General features: G+C 48.0%; 1 protein-coding gene across 50 annotated transcripts in view; it reads left to right on the top strand.

Moving 5' to 3' along the window:
* The window catches only part of SORBS1 (sorbin and SH3 domain containing 1), a 225,338-nt gene that overhangs the window by 100,350 nt on the left and 109,235 nt on the right, over window positions 1-15,753 (top strand). For all 50 annotated transcript variants that reach the window (XM_046026710.1, XM_046026709.1, XM_046026682.1 and 47 more), the window contains exons 3-4: window positions 7,585-7,639; window positions 13,109-13,177. In XM_046026710.1, the coding sequence (XP_045882666.1) occupies window positions 7,630-7,639; window positions 13,109-13,177 (79 nt within the window). In that variant the 5' untranslated portion in view covers window positions 7,585-7,629. The remainder of the gene's footprint in view (window positions 1-7,584; window positions 7,640-13,108; window positions 13,178-15,753) is intronic.

The following is a 15,753-nucleotide window of genomic DNA, read 5'->3' as shown; positions in this document are numbered from 1 at the left end:
ACTTAGCATCCGAATTCTCTTATCTGAAGCTCAAATAATATTGCATTTATAAGACTTGAAACTATTTGGAGGCTGTATCTTGCTTATTGGCAATTGGCAGAATCAACTTTATATGTTTATTTAAAAGCTTCATTTAAGTATAAAAGGTAAAACACAATTGCAGGTGTATTGGTAATTAGCTGTCCAGCTCTGGGTCTGATCTGTCTCTGGCAAGGGTCTGGGATGACAGTGTGATAACTTTAATGGAAGCTTGGACATCAGATTTCTGAATTCTGTGTTTAGAAATTAGTCTTATTAAAATGAGTTCCTTATCAGCATGACCTCTAGTGGGGATTAGAAACAAAACTAAACCCAAATAAAAACCCGTATTTTTTGCTGGACCAGTGTATCTGGCCGCTAGGGTTGGTGTTAACGGTTGGGGAGGTGAGGGAAAGGTTATTAGTGGGAAGAAACCGTGAGATGAAGGACTGGGAAAGGGGAACTCTTGTTCAGAGTGCAGCAGGAATGATGGTCTGGTACCGTGAGGTTTAGGGCTCGCTGAGTACATGGAGGGAGCAACATGAAAGGCTCACTGGGACCTTATCTTACCTTACATGGCCTGCTGATGTAGTCAGGAATCCGGACCTCAGTTTTTAGATCATTGTTTCCCAAAGTGAGATATTGCGAAGTAAGCTGAGAAGTAGGTCACTGAACATTTGAAAATGTTAGCGTTCATTTCTTGATTCTCTGTCCCATGCAGAACTTACTCCTTTTCTTCCTGTGGTCCTGTAGCACATAGCTCAGATTGCTCGCAGAAGGGCTACCCCTCGTATTGTATTTCAGTGGGACATGTCTGTCACCCTACAGCTCTATGGTGGCCTCAAAGACCGCAGCTGTGTGATTCACGCTGGTCTCCTCTGGGCGATGCGATGTCCTGGGTGCTTACCAACAGTAAGAGAAATACTGTTGGAATGGTGTCACCAGGACTGTATCTTAGTTACCATGATTCTTTCCTAGGAGTTTGGTGCCTTTTTTTCCTTTTGCCCTGTACTTCCCAGCCAGCCCCTCTGAGCTCACATAGACTCTGTGGATTGTTTTCCCCATGGAAATGGGACCCCCAGGATGTCTTCCACAGCTCAAGTCACAGTGTGGCCCTCCATGGCTCTCTGGGGGGTTCTGAGGCTTCTCGGCCATGGTCATGGTCTAGGAGTGAGGTAGAAGGATATAGTGTGAGTGTGAGGTTGGGGGCCCAGAGGCGGCTTTGGCTCATGACTCCTGAATAAGAAAGAATTGACTAGACCAAACAGCTTGTCAGGTGTGGGGTGAGGGGAGTGACAAATGGGGGAGGAGATGTAGGATGGGGGAGGTGAGAAGTAGGTCTGTGCACACTGACTGGTGTGTGCGAGGGTCAGTGATTCACTCCACCATTAACTGGCACTTGCCAGCCGCCATCCCAGACATTGGGAGCTAGAGATGAACAAGACCCGGCCTGGCCAGAGGGTGCTTACTGTCTACTGGGCTCAATGCACGAGGCCTGATTGGAGGGGCAGAGACAGACTGGAAGGCAAGGTGGGCTCGAGATGAGTATCAGACTCAACCATCTCTTGTCGCTGTTTATTGGGACTTGGTGTTCACTGAGTAATAGGATGATATTGGAAGGTCCTAAAAGGGGAAATGGCACTGGCCAGTCTGTGCATTGGCTGTGGAGGACTGATTCTGTATCCTTTGCCAAGATGCCAAAAGCTACAGGTGACCTGAGGAGGAAAAAGAGGAAAAGGGGCCTTACTAGAAGAAGTAAAAAGCAAGACAAAGAGAAACTTTTTCTGAATCTAAGTTTTTGCACCTCAGTAAGGATGTGGATTGGATTGCTGGTTTATGAGCCTTTTTTTTTTTTTCTTGTAGCTGCAGAACCCAATCATTGAAGGCAAACTCAGGAAATAGAAATGAATGAAATCAACAAAAGCACAGCTGTCCTGGTTGAAGTGGAAAGTGGAGAATGGGTGGGTGGGTTGCCAGCTCTGTGGCATGAGGGGGCTCATGGAACATCCTTCCAAAACAGGCAGAAAGCCAAGGAAATGGGCTAGGTAACCTTCATGCATCCTTCTGGCTCTTGTATTCCTGATAAAATCCCCAAGGAAGTGAGCTTGAAGATAGAAAGGAATGAGGACCCGGTGTGGGATCCTTGAGGTCTTTAAACTCCTAGAAGAACTATGGGAGCCTTGATCCACAAAGAAGATCGTCCTGGCCTGATGTGAACCAACCCACAGTGACACTTAGAAACCAGGACCGAAAAGTGTGTGTGGGAGGAAGAAGGAGTTAAGTGTTTTAAATTCAGTGGAAAAGGTCAGTGAGGCCCTGACCAGTGCAGAAGCCAGTGTTGGGCTTGGCTGTGTCTGCACTGGAAATCTTTCTGAAGGCCATTTCAGATAATTGGTTAGAGCGGAAACCAGTTGGAGAGACTCCAGGAGGCAATGAGAGGATGTGGGGGATGGCCTTTCCAATGTGTTTTCCTCTGGTGGCTCCCTCTCCAGAAACATCGGTCTTTTCACAAAAACCTTATGCCTGTTGTGTTTTGAACCCCCCCCCCCCGGCTATGTCATGGGATTCCATACCTAAGTTAATGTCAGGGTTAAGTTGATCTATCTTCCTCCCTTGAAAGGGCAGTGCCAGCAGCTCAGTGTGTACCCTTTCTGGCTTTGTGGAGAACCTTCTGCACCCTCTTCAACAAGGTGGAGAGTGCATTTGGAGAGAAATGACCATTAATAGAGATTGAGAAGAGGATGAGCTGTTGAAAAATTGGAGAAATTTGACTTTGCCGTGCGGGTCAGCAAAGTATAAAAAGCAATAAGGCCAAGCATTTATTCTGGGCCTTTGTGAGCTGTCACTATTCTTTTCAAGCCATTGGAAGGAAGTAGCTGCAAATATATCAAATCAAGTCCCAGACTGGATTTCAAAGGCAGAGTATAACCAGGGTTTGGTTGGAATGGGAAGCTAGCTTGTTTTTAGACAGCTATGTTGGATTTAAGGAGGGTCCTGGTTGTCTTGAAGAGAAGACTCCAAAATTAGGTTCTGAAGGCTAAATAGAGACAAGGACAGTATTCATGACTGAGCACCCACTGAGTGCTTGGTCCTGAGGATGACACAGTGGCTCTCCTATGGAAACTTAAAATTGTGTGTGTGTGTGTGTGTGTACGTGTACACGCCCTTAGTATATATGTGGGGAGAAACAATGGAAGCCAAACACCATAGGGCATAGGAGAAGCTGGAGCACCTTTTGTGAGAGGTCAGTCTGAGTCTCCTTCTTTTCCAAGAATCTTTGCTGGACCTTGAGTTCATTTTTACAGACAAACTTAATTCTTCCCTTGTCCTACATCCTTGAACTATCCTTATAAGGAAGGACCTTCTTTCCTTCCCCAGTAAACAACCCATATTTAGTTATTGGATCCGATTTGAGCTGGAAGCACGAGTATAACTTTTGCTTTTTAGTAATTATTCACTCTGTGTCATCAAGACTTATCTCAGAATTATAGGGTCGTGGAATTAGGGAGGGACCACGCAGAACCATTAATTATCCAGATGCATTCTTAACAAGTCTGGCTACTTTACATTTTGTTCTTCTGGCGGAATGTCTGTGTTGATGCTGTGGCCCTTTACCCAAGTACGGTAGGTCCTGACTGCCCAGGTTTGATCCTCGCTGGCCCACCCAAGCTGTGACTCTGAGGAGGTTCCTGTGATTTACTGGGGGATCGCGGTGCACTTGGAGCTGTATGGTTCTGCCACTAGACGGCGCTGTTTATCTTTTTGGCTTTTACCCAAAGGTGCTTGCCTCCTCTGGAGGCGACTTGTGGGAGAAATTCCAAAGACATGGCATCATGTTCTCAACCAAATCAAACCCTTTACAGCTTAGTTTTTAAGTAAATATTAAGTGTCAGGGGGTTTTATGTAAAATAAACTCTCACATTCTACATGTGATTTTAATAGCTTGCATTATCTCTGAATAAACCGCAGGGACTAGATGACGACTTTCAAGGCTTACATTACAGCATGCTGGTGGGACTCTCTCTGTGCGGCGTCCCAATCCCAGCCTCGCTGCCCTGACTCGGAGCTCTTGAGGCTGTAGAGAGAAAACCCTTTGCTGAGCCCCCTTGATATTCAGATCTGGATGGCCTCACTTCAGGAGAGAGGAATGAAGATTCTTCTCTTGGAATGAAACCTCTGGGACCCCTGCTTTGTCCTGCTTTTGACCAAGCACTCTGCTTTGTCCCCCCACCTGGTGCCGGTCAAGATTCTTGGGTTTCAAATGACTGGAAACTGCCTCTTGTGAACTCAGATGGAAATGGGGTTTATTGGTAAAAGCTTGGGTAGTTCTGAATTTGTGGGAGGTTGGAGGATTGCCCTCCGAACAGAGGTGGGAAATCAAGGAGCCTGAGTTGGGTAGAATGAGAGCTGAAATTGGGTCCTGCGATCGTTGGGATAGGCTGGACCTCCACTGGTGAGGACTGGACACCCGGCTCCCTCCTTGGCACAGCCACCACTGCCACTCTTGCTGCAGATCTTATTTTATTATTTTATTCTAAATCGTCCCCTCCTCCCTTGTGTTACCCGCTGCTGATTCAGTCACCAAATGAGAGCATGCCACAGAACCCATGACCCAGAGCAGGGCTCACCTGCATGGGGTGGGTGTCACTCGTTATTGTCATGCTAGTCCTTTATTAAAATAGTGTCCTAGCACTCTGGGTCCATCCTTCTTCCATCTTACAATCCAGCCACTAACTGGTTAACACCTGGCATTGGGGGAGCCTCCCAGGAGTGCTGCAGCTGACCTCTACTGTGGTTGCTGGGCACTTGTGGCCAAGTGGTGGTATGTGAGATACTCTCCCCGACCGGATGTACATTAGATCCATTTGCAAGCAAGAGTGGGGCTGACACTTAGAAATTACTAGTGTCTATGTTGAAAAATACTACATGCACAAAGGGCTACCCAAGTATGATGGTGATATTCATCATGTGTGAGTTGAGGCATCTTTTTTGTTTAGTTCGTAGGACATTTCCATTCATCTCTTTCCTGGCCTAAGAATGCGTTTGGGCTATGTACTTATTTTTAAAATGGAGATGAATTAAAACAGAACTGTCCAGAGGGAAGTTGTAAATGAATTATGGAGGGTTAATGCAATAAAATATTATATAGCCATTAAAATAATGGATATGATGACTGGGTAAAAATCCAGAAAGATGTTCATGAAATCTTTAATTTAAAAAGTAAAACACAAAGCTGGCCAGACATTTACATTTGCAACTATATGTAAATGCTACTTCTGCAGATAGAGGTTAGAAAGGATTGTAAAGAAAGAAAATTCACATTTTATTAAGCCCTTTTTAATCATGCTTGAATCAAAAGCCCTTTTTAAATCAGTTTAAAAGTTGAAGAAAACCTTAATGAAACTTAAAATTATTTTAAAAAATAAAAATGTTTGGATGCTATCATAACAGCCCTTTTGGTCCTGGAGCCAAACTAGGGTGCCCTAAAACCGGGATTGAAAGCCATGAGGGCGTACAGAATACAGCAGGTTGTGTTCCTTCACTGAAAGAACAAATGTTTCCACGGGTCAGGGGCTGTTGAAGGTCACGGGTAGTCTCAGGTGTATTTGACGGAGACAAGCTACTGCTGATTTGGGCAGCAGAGGACTTGGAATGATTTTCTTCTTGCCCCTAGCATTCTACTCTGTTCCAAGGACAGTGAGCAAGGCAGCCACCCATGCAGGAAGCCAGTGCCTGGCTTCAGTGTGTTAAAAAGGAAACTAACGCATGTCTCCTTATGCAGACCCTCAGACCATACCTGGGCCTTCTTTTTTTTTTTTTTTTTAAGATTTTATTTATTTAATTGACAGAGATCACAAGTAGGTAGAGAGGCAGGCAGAGAGAAGGGGGAAGCAGGCTCCCTGCTGAGTGGAGAGTCCGATGCAGGGCTCGATCCCAGGACCCTGATATCATGACCTGAGCCGAAGGCAGAGGCTTAACCCACTGAGCCACCCAGGTGCCCCAATACCTGGGCCTTCTTATTGCATAATTCATAAACTAGGGAGTTGATTTCCTCTCCCTTATTGCTTCTCACATTTTATTTATTTATTTATTTATTTATTTATTTATTTATTTCCCACATTTTTGAGTGCAGAGAAACCAGCTGGAGATCTTGTTAAAATGCAGATTCAGATTCAGTCCCCATAGGTTGAGTCTGAGTTTCTGCACTCTTAGTAAGCACCCAGATGATGCCAGTGTTGCTGGTCTCTGGACCACACTTGAAATAGCAAGGTTCTGCATATCCTGAATTCTTGTTTTTCAAATTGTCTTTCCAGTATGTTCACTTAGGCCTTTCTATTCAAAATATTGCAAGACCAGTGTTTTGGAAACTACAGAATATTGTGGAGAGAAATGAAAGACCTGTGTAAGGGGACAGAGGGTCTACTCTCTGGAATTAGAAAATCCAATATTGGTAAAATGTCAATTTCCCTCCAGATTGATGTACAGATTCAACACGATCCCAGTCAAAAGTCCAGCATGCTTTTTGTTTTGTTTTTGGTAGAAGTGGGTAGGGTTCTCAACTTTGTGAGAATGCGAAGGATCTAGAAGAGCCAAAAAATGATTTCTGAAAAAAAAAAGTGATTTTTGAATAAGAACAAAGTTGGGAGACTCACACTACCAGATTTCAAGACTTAGTCTAAAACTGGAGTAATCAAGACAGTGAGTTACGGGCTCAAGTCAGATTCATGGAGCAGAATGAAGTCCAGAAATAGACCCCACACAATGGCCAGAAATAGACCACGCTGGTGGTGTGCTAAGTGAGAGAAGTCAGGTATGAGAACATACATACACCGTGCTGCCAGGGGTAACATTCTAGGGGCAGGGTTAGACTCTGGTGATAGAAAGCAGATCATTGGTTACTGCAGACTTGGGATGAGACCATACTAAATGAGGGGGTGGTCTTTGTGAATCAGGAGAGTGCCTTCCGCTCTCACCCCCTCAGGCCAGTAGGATGCAGAACCTGATGGCCTGGGCCTTCGAGTCTCTCTGTCTGGGTCCCTGTACCAAGCTGTGCCTTCCTCTGTACCTTGGTCTGCTTATCCATGTAAACTAATACAGCGTCAGTGCTTTACTCTGTAGGGCCATTGGGAGGATCAAATGAATGTATTTAAGGCATCTAGAACATTTCCATTTGCATAATTATATGTATATAAACTTACTATCCTCTGATAATCATTTTGTGTTGTGATTTTTACCTCTTTCTCCTACAATTTGGTTCTCTCTTGCCTTTACCCTCTCCTTGACCTATGCGGACTCATGGAACTTAAGGTTTTTAATAGAATCTTAGAAGTGGAAGAGATCTTGCTTAGTATCTAAACCAAGTACAGGTTCAAAACTGAGGCCAAGGAGGTTGAGTGCTGTACCTAAGGTCAGGGTCATGTTTGTAGGCAGCCAACCAAGAACTAGGAGCCTGGCCAGGTGACTCCTGGTTACATGTGGTGTCTGCATTTTTCATGCACACGATGGGGACTTCCTGTGAAGCTGCCATTCATCAGTTGTGTTGTGTTGTTGTCTGTTTTCCTGCAGAGCATTTCGGAGCCCCAGTAGCAGAAGATTTGTCCTGTTACCACCATGAGCTCTGGTAAGCCATTTAAAACCCTGTCTTTCTCTTCCGGACCAATCTACAAGACTGGGTAGTTTACCCAGATTTCCCACTTTTTCTTAAGGCCCCAATTGCATTTCATTTTTCATTTTTTTGAGACCTGGGCAAGCGCCATAGCCCTGTCATAAGTTGTCGTTGCTACTATCGCCTTCGTTATGAATGATTTAACGAGTGCCTACTATGTGTTAAGCACTGGGCTTAACATGAACCATATCCTAATCTTTATAATATCTCCCTTTTTCTCTTTTTAAACAACTTTATTGAGATAGAAATGACATGCCTTGAACTGCAGATATTTTCAGTATCCTGGGTGATAAATGTTGACATATGTGTACACCTCAGTGGCATTGTTTAATCCTGGTGACGGCTGCAGAAGGAAACAAATTGACCGTAATTGCCCCAGGGTGCGAGCTAATCTAACACTCCCTCCATCGAGGCTGGAAGAACCGTTGTTCACATTCTTGCTATGCCTTTGGTAGTAAAAAAATCAACATGTAAAGAAATGACCAGTTTGGGGTATTTTTAGTTTAGAGCTGGGGTAGAAAGTGCAGGCTAGCGAGGTCAGAGAAGTGAATAGGTCCCTACTCATTATGCAGCCAAGAGCTGTCAGCTGTCCAGCCCAGAATTCAAGGCAGAGAAGTTTCCCTCTGGAGATTAAGGCCCACCTTGGCTCTGTGTATGCCCTGGAGCCTCCCGAGGCCCGCAGGCTGTGGGGTATGGGGCAGGTGACCAAGTAGCCGCTCATTCAGGGGTCTCCTAATTCTGTATTATGTTTGGAGTGTCATTAGAGATCTCTGCAGATTAAAAACAATCCTTTCCATGTACAACATACAGTGTCCTCTTAGCCAAATCCTAAATTGTGCAGGACGGTATGTGCTTAGGACCGAGGCAGGCTCCAGGTGGAACAGCACAGGGCCTCAAGTTGGCTTCCTCCCAGACCAGCTGTGTGGCCTCTGGCCTGCAGGGGCTTCTCCTCTGTGAAACAGCATGAAAACACCGGCTCACTGGGACTCCTTGAGGAATAAGTGACAACGTCCCTCCCGTGTACGATGCCCGGCGTGTGGCCAGTGTTCTGTCCTAGGCTATCAGCTCACATCTCCTCCTTGCAAGGAGAGGGACTTGCCTTGTTCTGAGCCTTTTGCTGCACGTGAAGAAGAAATACACTTTTCTCCCCCTCCAAGTGGGCTTGGGTACTGCCAGGAGCTCCTGCTTTGTAATTCATTTTTTCTTTTTGTTTGCTTGGCTTTTTGGTTTTGTGGTCATTTAAAACAGGCTGGGAAATGCCTTTTTTCTTTTCTTTTCTTTTTTTTTAAATTTAAAACCTCTGCTCTGCAGCTAAAATTTCTGGGTCTTCTACCAGGATGAGCCTAAGCAGGCATTGTGGCTCCTGGCATGCATAAGTGCGGGAGGAAGAGGGGAGGGTGTGGCCAGGCCTGAGGCCTGCGGGACTTCTCCCAGGTTCACTCTCAGGCGTGGTGCTAGGAGGCATTTTATAGAAAGAGTCCAAAAAATCCAGACCCTCTGACCTGATAATCCCCCTCTTGGGAATTCCTGTCTTAATTCAGAGGAAACAAAAACATCACCTACGTGAAAGTGGGGAATGAATGGTTCATTATGTGTATTTACTTGGTGGAATATTGTGCTACTATTAAAAGTGATCATGAGGAAGAAAGCAGCTATGTAGAAAACATTTGTGTTAACCTTTGGTGGAAAGAGAAGTATGAAAATGATGCTTTATTTATTTATTTATGTAATTTTTTAAATTGTGCTAGTCACCATACAGTACATCACTAGTTTTTATGTAGTGTTCCATGATTCATTGTTTGTGTTTAACACCCAGTGCTTCATGCGATTCGTGCTTCTTAATACCCATTACTGGGCTCACCCGTCCCCCCCCACCCCCTTCCTCTCTAAAACCCTCCATCCATAGTCTCTTAATGGTTCATTTCCCCGTCTGATTCCCCCCCTTTATTTTCCCCTTCCTTCTCCTAATGTCCTCCATGCTATTCCTTATGTTCCACAAATAAGTGAAACCATGTGTCTTTCTCTGTGTGATTTATTTCACTCAGCATAATCTCCTCCAGTCCCATCCATGTTGATGCAAATGGTGGGTATTCATCCTTTCTGATGGCTGAGTAATACTCCATTGTATATATGGACCAATCTTCTTCCATTCATCTGTTGAAGGGCATCTTGGCTCCTTCCACAGTTTGGCTGTTGTGGACATTGCTAAACATTGGGGTGTTTGTGCCTATGAACATTGGGGTATATGTGCCCCTTTTCACTACATCTGTATCTTTGGGGTAAATACCCACACTTCTCCAAAGAAGACATACAAATGGCTAACAGACATGTGAAAAAGTGCTCATCATCATTAGCCATCAGGGAAATCAAATCAAAAACCACATTGAGATACCACCTTACATCAGTTAAAATGGCAAAAATGAACAAGGCAGTCAGAGAGGTTGTGGAGAAAGGGGAGCCCTCCTACACTGTTGGTGGGAATGCAAGTTGGTGCAGCCACTTTGGAAAACAGTGTGAAGGTTCCTTAGAAAGTTAAAAATAGAGCTACCCTATGACCCTGCAATTGCTCTGCTGGGTATTTACCCCAAAGATACTGATGCATTCATTTTATTTCAAGTTTGGACTGGACTGCCAGTCACCAGGGGAGGGGCTTTGGTTTGTTCTTCATTGCATTCTCCTGGCAGACCCGCGAAGGGGAGCATGGTGTACCTCATCCTATTCTGTACATGGGGCATCTGAGGCCTGGAGAGGAGGAGGATTTGCCTGGCATAACCAGCCAGTGTGTGGTGGAGCTGAGGCAAAGCCAGGCTATGGGTACCAGCACACCGGGCCGCAGAGATCAGAATCGGAGGTGTTGGGACAATTTTGCAAATTTTCTTCAAGTTTCGCTATGTTTCATGAAAAGAAAGCAAGGAAAGGAAAGGAAATGCATGGGGCTGGGCCTGGTAGCAGCTGAGAGGCTGCCCCAGGGCTAGCGTTGAGGGGGCCCGAAGCAAGGCTTGCAGTCCCAGAGAGGAGATAGTGAAGAAGAACTCCGACAGGTGCAGGGAGAAGAGAGAGTGACAGAAAGAGCAGATGGGGTGACAGAACCTGTGATACTTCTTTTACTTGGATTTCTGGCCAGCACCCTCCTTCCCTCCCTCCCAAGAATGTAGGGGCGAGGGAGATACTGACATCTGGGAGAATTAGGCTTCATCTGGAGGTGGATGGGGCAGCAAGCAGGAGAGAACCTATGGGGCCAGTGTCGGGAGGTCCAGGATGCTGGTCGGGAAGGGTGTTGGCCCTGCTCATGTCTGGACCCAGGAGTACGGGCGGGCCCGGCCATGTGGGCCATGTCAGGGAGGCTGACAGGAGAGCCTAGGTGGGTGATCTAGTCTCAGCCAGAGGAGCTCCTGGGATTTGGGACGGGGCTTCAGCCCCAGCATTTGGGGAGATCGTATATAAGCTCTTTCATAAAGAAGGTATTTAGTTTGTATTTATAGACTATACAGGAGCCATTTTAAATTTTATTTATTTATTTATTTATAAAGTGGGTTTTTTTTTATTAATTTTTTTTGACAGAGAGAGACACAGCAAGAGAGGGAACAGGAGCAGGGGGAGTGGGAGAGGGAGAAAGAAGCTTCCCACCGAGCAGGGAGCCCAACGTGAGGCTCGATCCAGGACCCCGGGATCACAACCCAAGCCGAAGGCAGACGCTCAATGACAGAGCCACCCAGGTGTCCTGCAATTTTAAAAATTTTAAAATCTTAAATTTTTAAATTTAAAATTTTTAAAATAAAAAAAAATCCTTCCTGTTGGAGGCGAGAGATTGCCCTGGGAGATGGAGCAGACCAGAATTCAGACCCCAGCATAGTGATCTTAGGCAGGCCTGGCGTCCTCTCTGCGCTTCAAATGTCTTATCTGTGAAATAGGAGTTCCTGTCTCACAGCTCCAGGGGACTGGATCTGAAGGATAAAGATGAGGTGCTACTTACGGAATGTTAGCATGGATCCTCAGATCCAGGCAAATAGATGTTTAAGAAACCATAGGTGTTGTGATTGTATTTGTGGCTTTGTTGGCTCTTGGCTGGTGGGGGTGGGGATGGGGGTGGGGTTACTCCAAGCCACCCAGGAGGGCGAGGCTGCTCTCAGTGCCTTCAGCGGAGCAGACTCAGGAAGGTCTCCGCTGACCTAGAGAAGGTGACATTCCCGGGAAGCAAGGCGCAGGAAGCAAGGAGGCACAGGGTTTTCCCCAATGTAAGGAACGGGGAGGAGGCATTCCAGCTGTGGGTCTTGCAGGAACCAAGCCTAAAGATCTGGAAGTATCTGACAAGCTCCGGGGTTGTGAGGAGATGGGTTTGGCAGGCAGGGGAGGAGGGAAATGCAGCAGGAAAAGGCTGTCGGACCAATGGTTAGGAGAGCCCAGAATCCAGTATAAATTGCCTAGACTTTGTCCTTGAGGTAGCTGCTGGCCCCGCGGGCTTGTTTGTTTGCTTGTTTTTAATTATCAGGAAATCAGTTAATTTAAATATAACCAGGTATGCCAAGATATAAGTCATCCAACTTACTAAAAAATTGTATTCCAAACAATCATTTGTACATTTTGGAGAACTCAGAATATGTTTTTTCTCATAGAAATTATATGCATGATTGAATTCCCAACTAAACCCCAATATTTTTTTTTCTCAGAACAGAGGTAAAATACCATCTACTTTACAGTAGAGTTGTTGTAGAAGATCCTATTGCGTTGTTCTGTTTCATTGTCCTGAGTCCTGCACCCAGGGGCTTTGTGACCCAGGGAGGGCCATGGTTGAATCAGGAGCTAGAAAGTACTGTCTGGAGGCCGACTGACTAGGGTGGAGAAGGGACAGAACAGAGGCAGGGGGCACGGTGGGGGAAGCCAGGTCATCTCTGGGACAGTAACCGAAGAGCCTCAATGGAGGCAGTATGGGTAGGGGGGATGAGGTGCAGTGTCCAGAGACATTCCAGGGGACAGATAGCATGCCTCTGATGGTGGGGGGGTCTGGGTGGGGTGAAGGAGGTGGTCGGAGAGCCTGAGGTCTCCGTCCCCTGACAGCTCTCACTCTGGACACTCGCGGATGCAACTGAGCCGGCCTTCCAGGGAGTAGGTAAGCCTTTGTCATTCAGGAGATGCTGTTCTGAGGGAATGAAGCAGATTTTTTAAAAAATGTCAGCAATGAAGCCATAGCGAGGAGGCAGGAGAATTTACATCACCTACCACATACTTCCCATCCCCAAACAGCTTTTGCGTTCTCTCCTGGTTCAGGCCACACAGCATTCTCAGAATTCTCATGTGGTGCCCAAGGGGGCCCATTCCAGGCCTGAGAAAGCCAGCCTGTCCCCAGCATGCCACACACACACACAAGACTCAATAAATGTTGGGGAGAGATGGTCACAAGCCTTGTGCTCTTTGTCTCTCTTTCAGAATGTGACGTTGGTGCTTCTAAAGCCGTGGTCAACGGGCTGGCGCCAGGCAGCAATGGGCAGGACAAAGGTAAGCACTGGCGGGGAAGCCTAGCTGGTGATTACGAAGCAGTTCTAGACGGCACGGAGTGTGTGGGGCCTGGGCTGCTCCCAGTACCAGCAGTCACTGGCTACACTGGGCTGTGAACCAGAGACCTGTCTCCCATGCCGACCTTGAGACTGGGAGCACATTCTTGCCTCTCATGGGTCTGAGGCCGCTCTTTCCCACTGTGAGGTCACATGGTAAAACCTGTCCCTCATTCACAGGATGTGGATGACAACAGGTCAGGTATACCGGGTGAGGACTTTGCCTGGTGCAAATGGCCTTTATCAGCCTGGGGCCTCCCTTACCTGGCATTTTATCTTCAGTGGCTGTAAAGAGTGAACCCATCCCAGCCTTGACCTGGAGGCAAGAACCTCTGATTGCTGAAATCAGTTACTTCTGTGGCATTAGTTTCATGTGTGTCCTCGGTTTTCAGTTTTTAAAAATTTTAGGACAAAAGATTTAAGTGGGAAGTGAGTGACGGGTAAGATGACCGTTGAGGCCCCATGTGCCTTGTGCTCTCTCCTCCTTAGCCTCTCAACATGGCTGCCCACGTAGCCAGCCTCCAGGGCTCCCCTGTCACTTCTGCAGGGCAGCCTGGGCCGAGTGATGAGGTATGGGCTTGTGTCCTGGTTCTGCTCACGGACGGACATCTTGGGAGGTCCACTGTCATTATGCGTGTGCGTCCCCTTAGCTAGAAAATGAGGGAATGAGATGTTCTGCAATGTTTTATTCCTGCTTTAGATTCTGGGTTTTACTGATTCCATCCTTGCTCGTGCTTCTAAATTTTATGGTCTCAAAGAGAGGGGCAAAGTGTCATTGGGCAGTCACGTCAGAACACACCATCTCTCACAGAGTAATTTCAGAACGTGACCTGTTTGGCCTTTGTTTGTAACTTCTATCTGGTTCAGCCAAGTACTCCTCTTGAGACAGGGCCAAGTGTGAAGTCGGGGGGGCAGTTGGGAAGGGAAGGTGCGGAGCCCGGCAGGGCTGGGGGATGGGGGCCCGGGTAGTTTTGGGGTCGGTTCCTCTGTGGCAGGAGGTGTCCAGCTGCTGCTCTGTGCCCCTTGCCTCCTTGCTTCCCTCCCCGACCCCCCTTCTCCACTCCTAGTGTGGGACGCGTCCTCAGGGACTTGGGCGATCTTGGCTAAGTTACACTGAGGGGGTGTTGAAGGGCAGTGCGGCCGCCAGCCCCGTCCCTGTGGGTTCCTCCCCGGAGCAGACTTCAGGGCTGTGGGAGAGGGCAGCAGGTGGGCATGGCGTCCACTCTCCACTCAGTAAGACGCAGCCCTCATATGGAAAGGAGGCAGCACATGTCACCTGAAGGTCATCGTGGTGGCCTGGGGAAGTCACTGAGCCACGGGCCAGGACAGCTGAGCTCCAGCCATTTCCCCGAGGAGCTGGATGACTCTGAGTAGCACCGAGCCTCTTGCTTCTTCCTCTGGGAGAAGTAGCAGGAGTCTCCCACCAGCCAGTCTCCCACGTGGTCATAAGGAGCAGACGGTGGGCTCGCCGTGCAAGCGTGTTTGTATCTCCGTATGTGCAGCATGCTCGTTACTGTCTACTTACTTATCAGTGGCCATGTGCTGGTGACTGCCTTGTGAGGCAGCGTGAGGGACTGGAAGGTGAGCGCTCTGCGGCTGAGGGGACTGCCTCCCCTCCTGTCCCCTGACTGGCTCACCAGCGTGATACTGACGCACTAGTGACGGTCTTGCTTCCCCAGCAGCCCTTATCCCCCAGTAATTACATAGATATGGGGCCAGAAGATGTCTGAGTGGGCTCAGTCGGGTGACCCTGGCACCATAGGGCCTGAGCTCCATCTCTGCTAGCTCCCACTGGAGAGGCGGGGGGAGGGGAGGCTTCCCCACATGCGGTACAAAAGAGGGTTTGGGGATATGCCACCTCTGAGGCTCCAGGATCTGGGGAGGTGAGCGGGCCTGGGGAAGACTTCAGAGGGAGAAGCAGAGGAGCCCAGCACATGAGGACAGCTGCCCCGGCCACGTCCTGGGCTGTTCTGCTAGCTCTCTGATGGCCTGCCTGGGGGTCAGCATCCTGGGCTGTGGACGTGGGTGTTGCCCGGAGTCTTGAGTATGCGCTGGACGCCTGGCAGCCTCCTGTCCAGAACAGCCTGGGTTTAAGCAAGACCCTCTGCTGCCCAACAGGTGGAGGTTCTGATTTGCTCAGGGACAGGGCCCCACTGGTGGTCAGAACAGGCACAGGAAGGACCCCAGACATTGTGATGGCAGGGAGGCAGCTCATCAGCGTGTTCCCTTCCCTCCTGCACTCATCAGGGGCCCAAGCCGGAGCTCTCCTCCTCACAGCCCTGCCGCCAGCACAGACACCCCGGCATTCTCCCAGGGGCCCCTCAGACCCTAAGTGCTCTTCCCTTCTACTGTGTGCCAGGCCATTGGCGTGTCTGGAAACCTCTTCGTCCGGAGCCTTGGCACGTTCCTGGTGTGGCAGGAGGTGCAGACAAGCACTGACCAACTGTGTATGGGCGACAGGGGGATGGGGGGGGCGGGGGAGGGGCTCTGCCATCTTGGCGGGGACTCAGGAGAGAGAAG

Source organism: Meles meles, chromosome 13, assembly GCF_922984935.1.
Source record: "Meles meles chromosome 13, mMelMel3.1 paternal haplotype, whole genome shotgun sequence".
Lineage (NCBI taxonomy): Eukaryota > Metazoa > Chordata > Mammalia > Carnivora > Mustelidae > Meles > Meles meles.
This window is presented reverse-complemented; position numbering and strand designations above follow the sequence as displayed.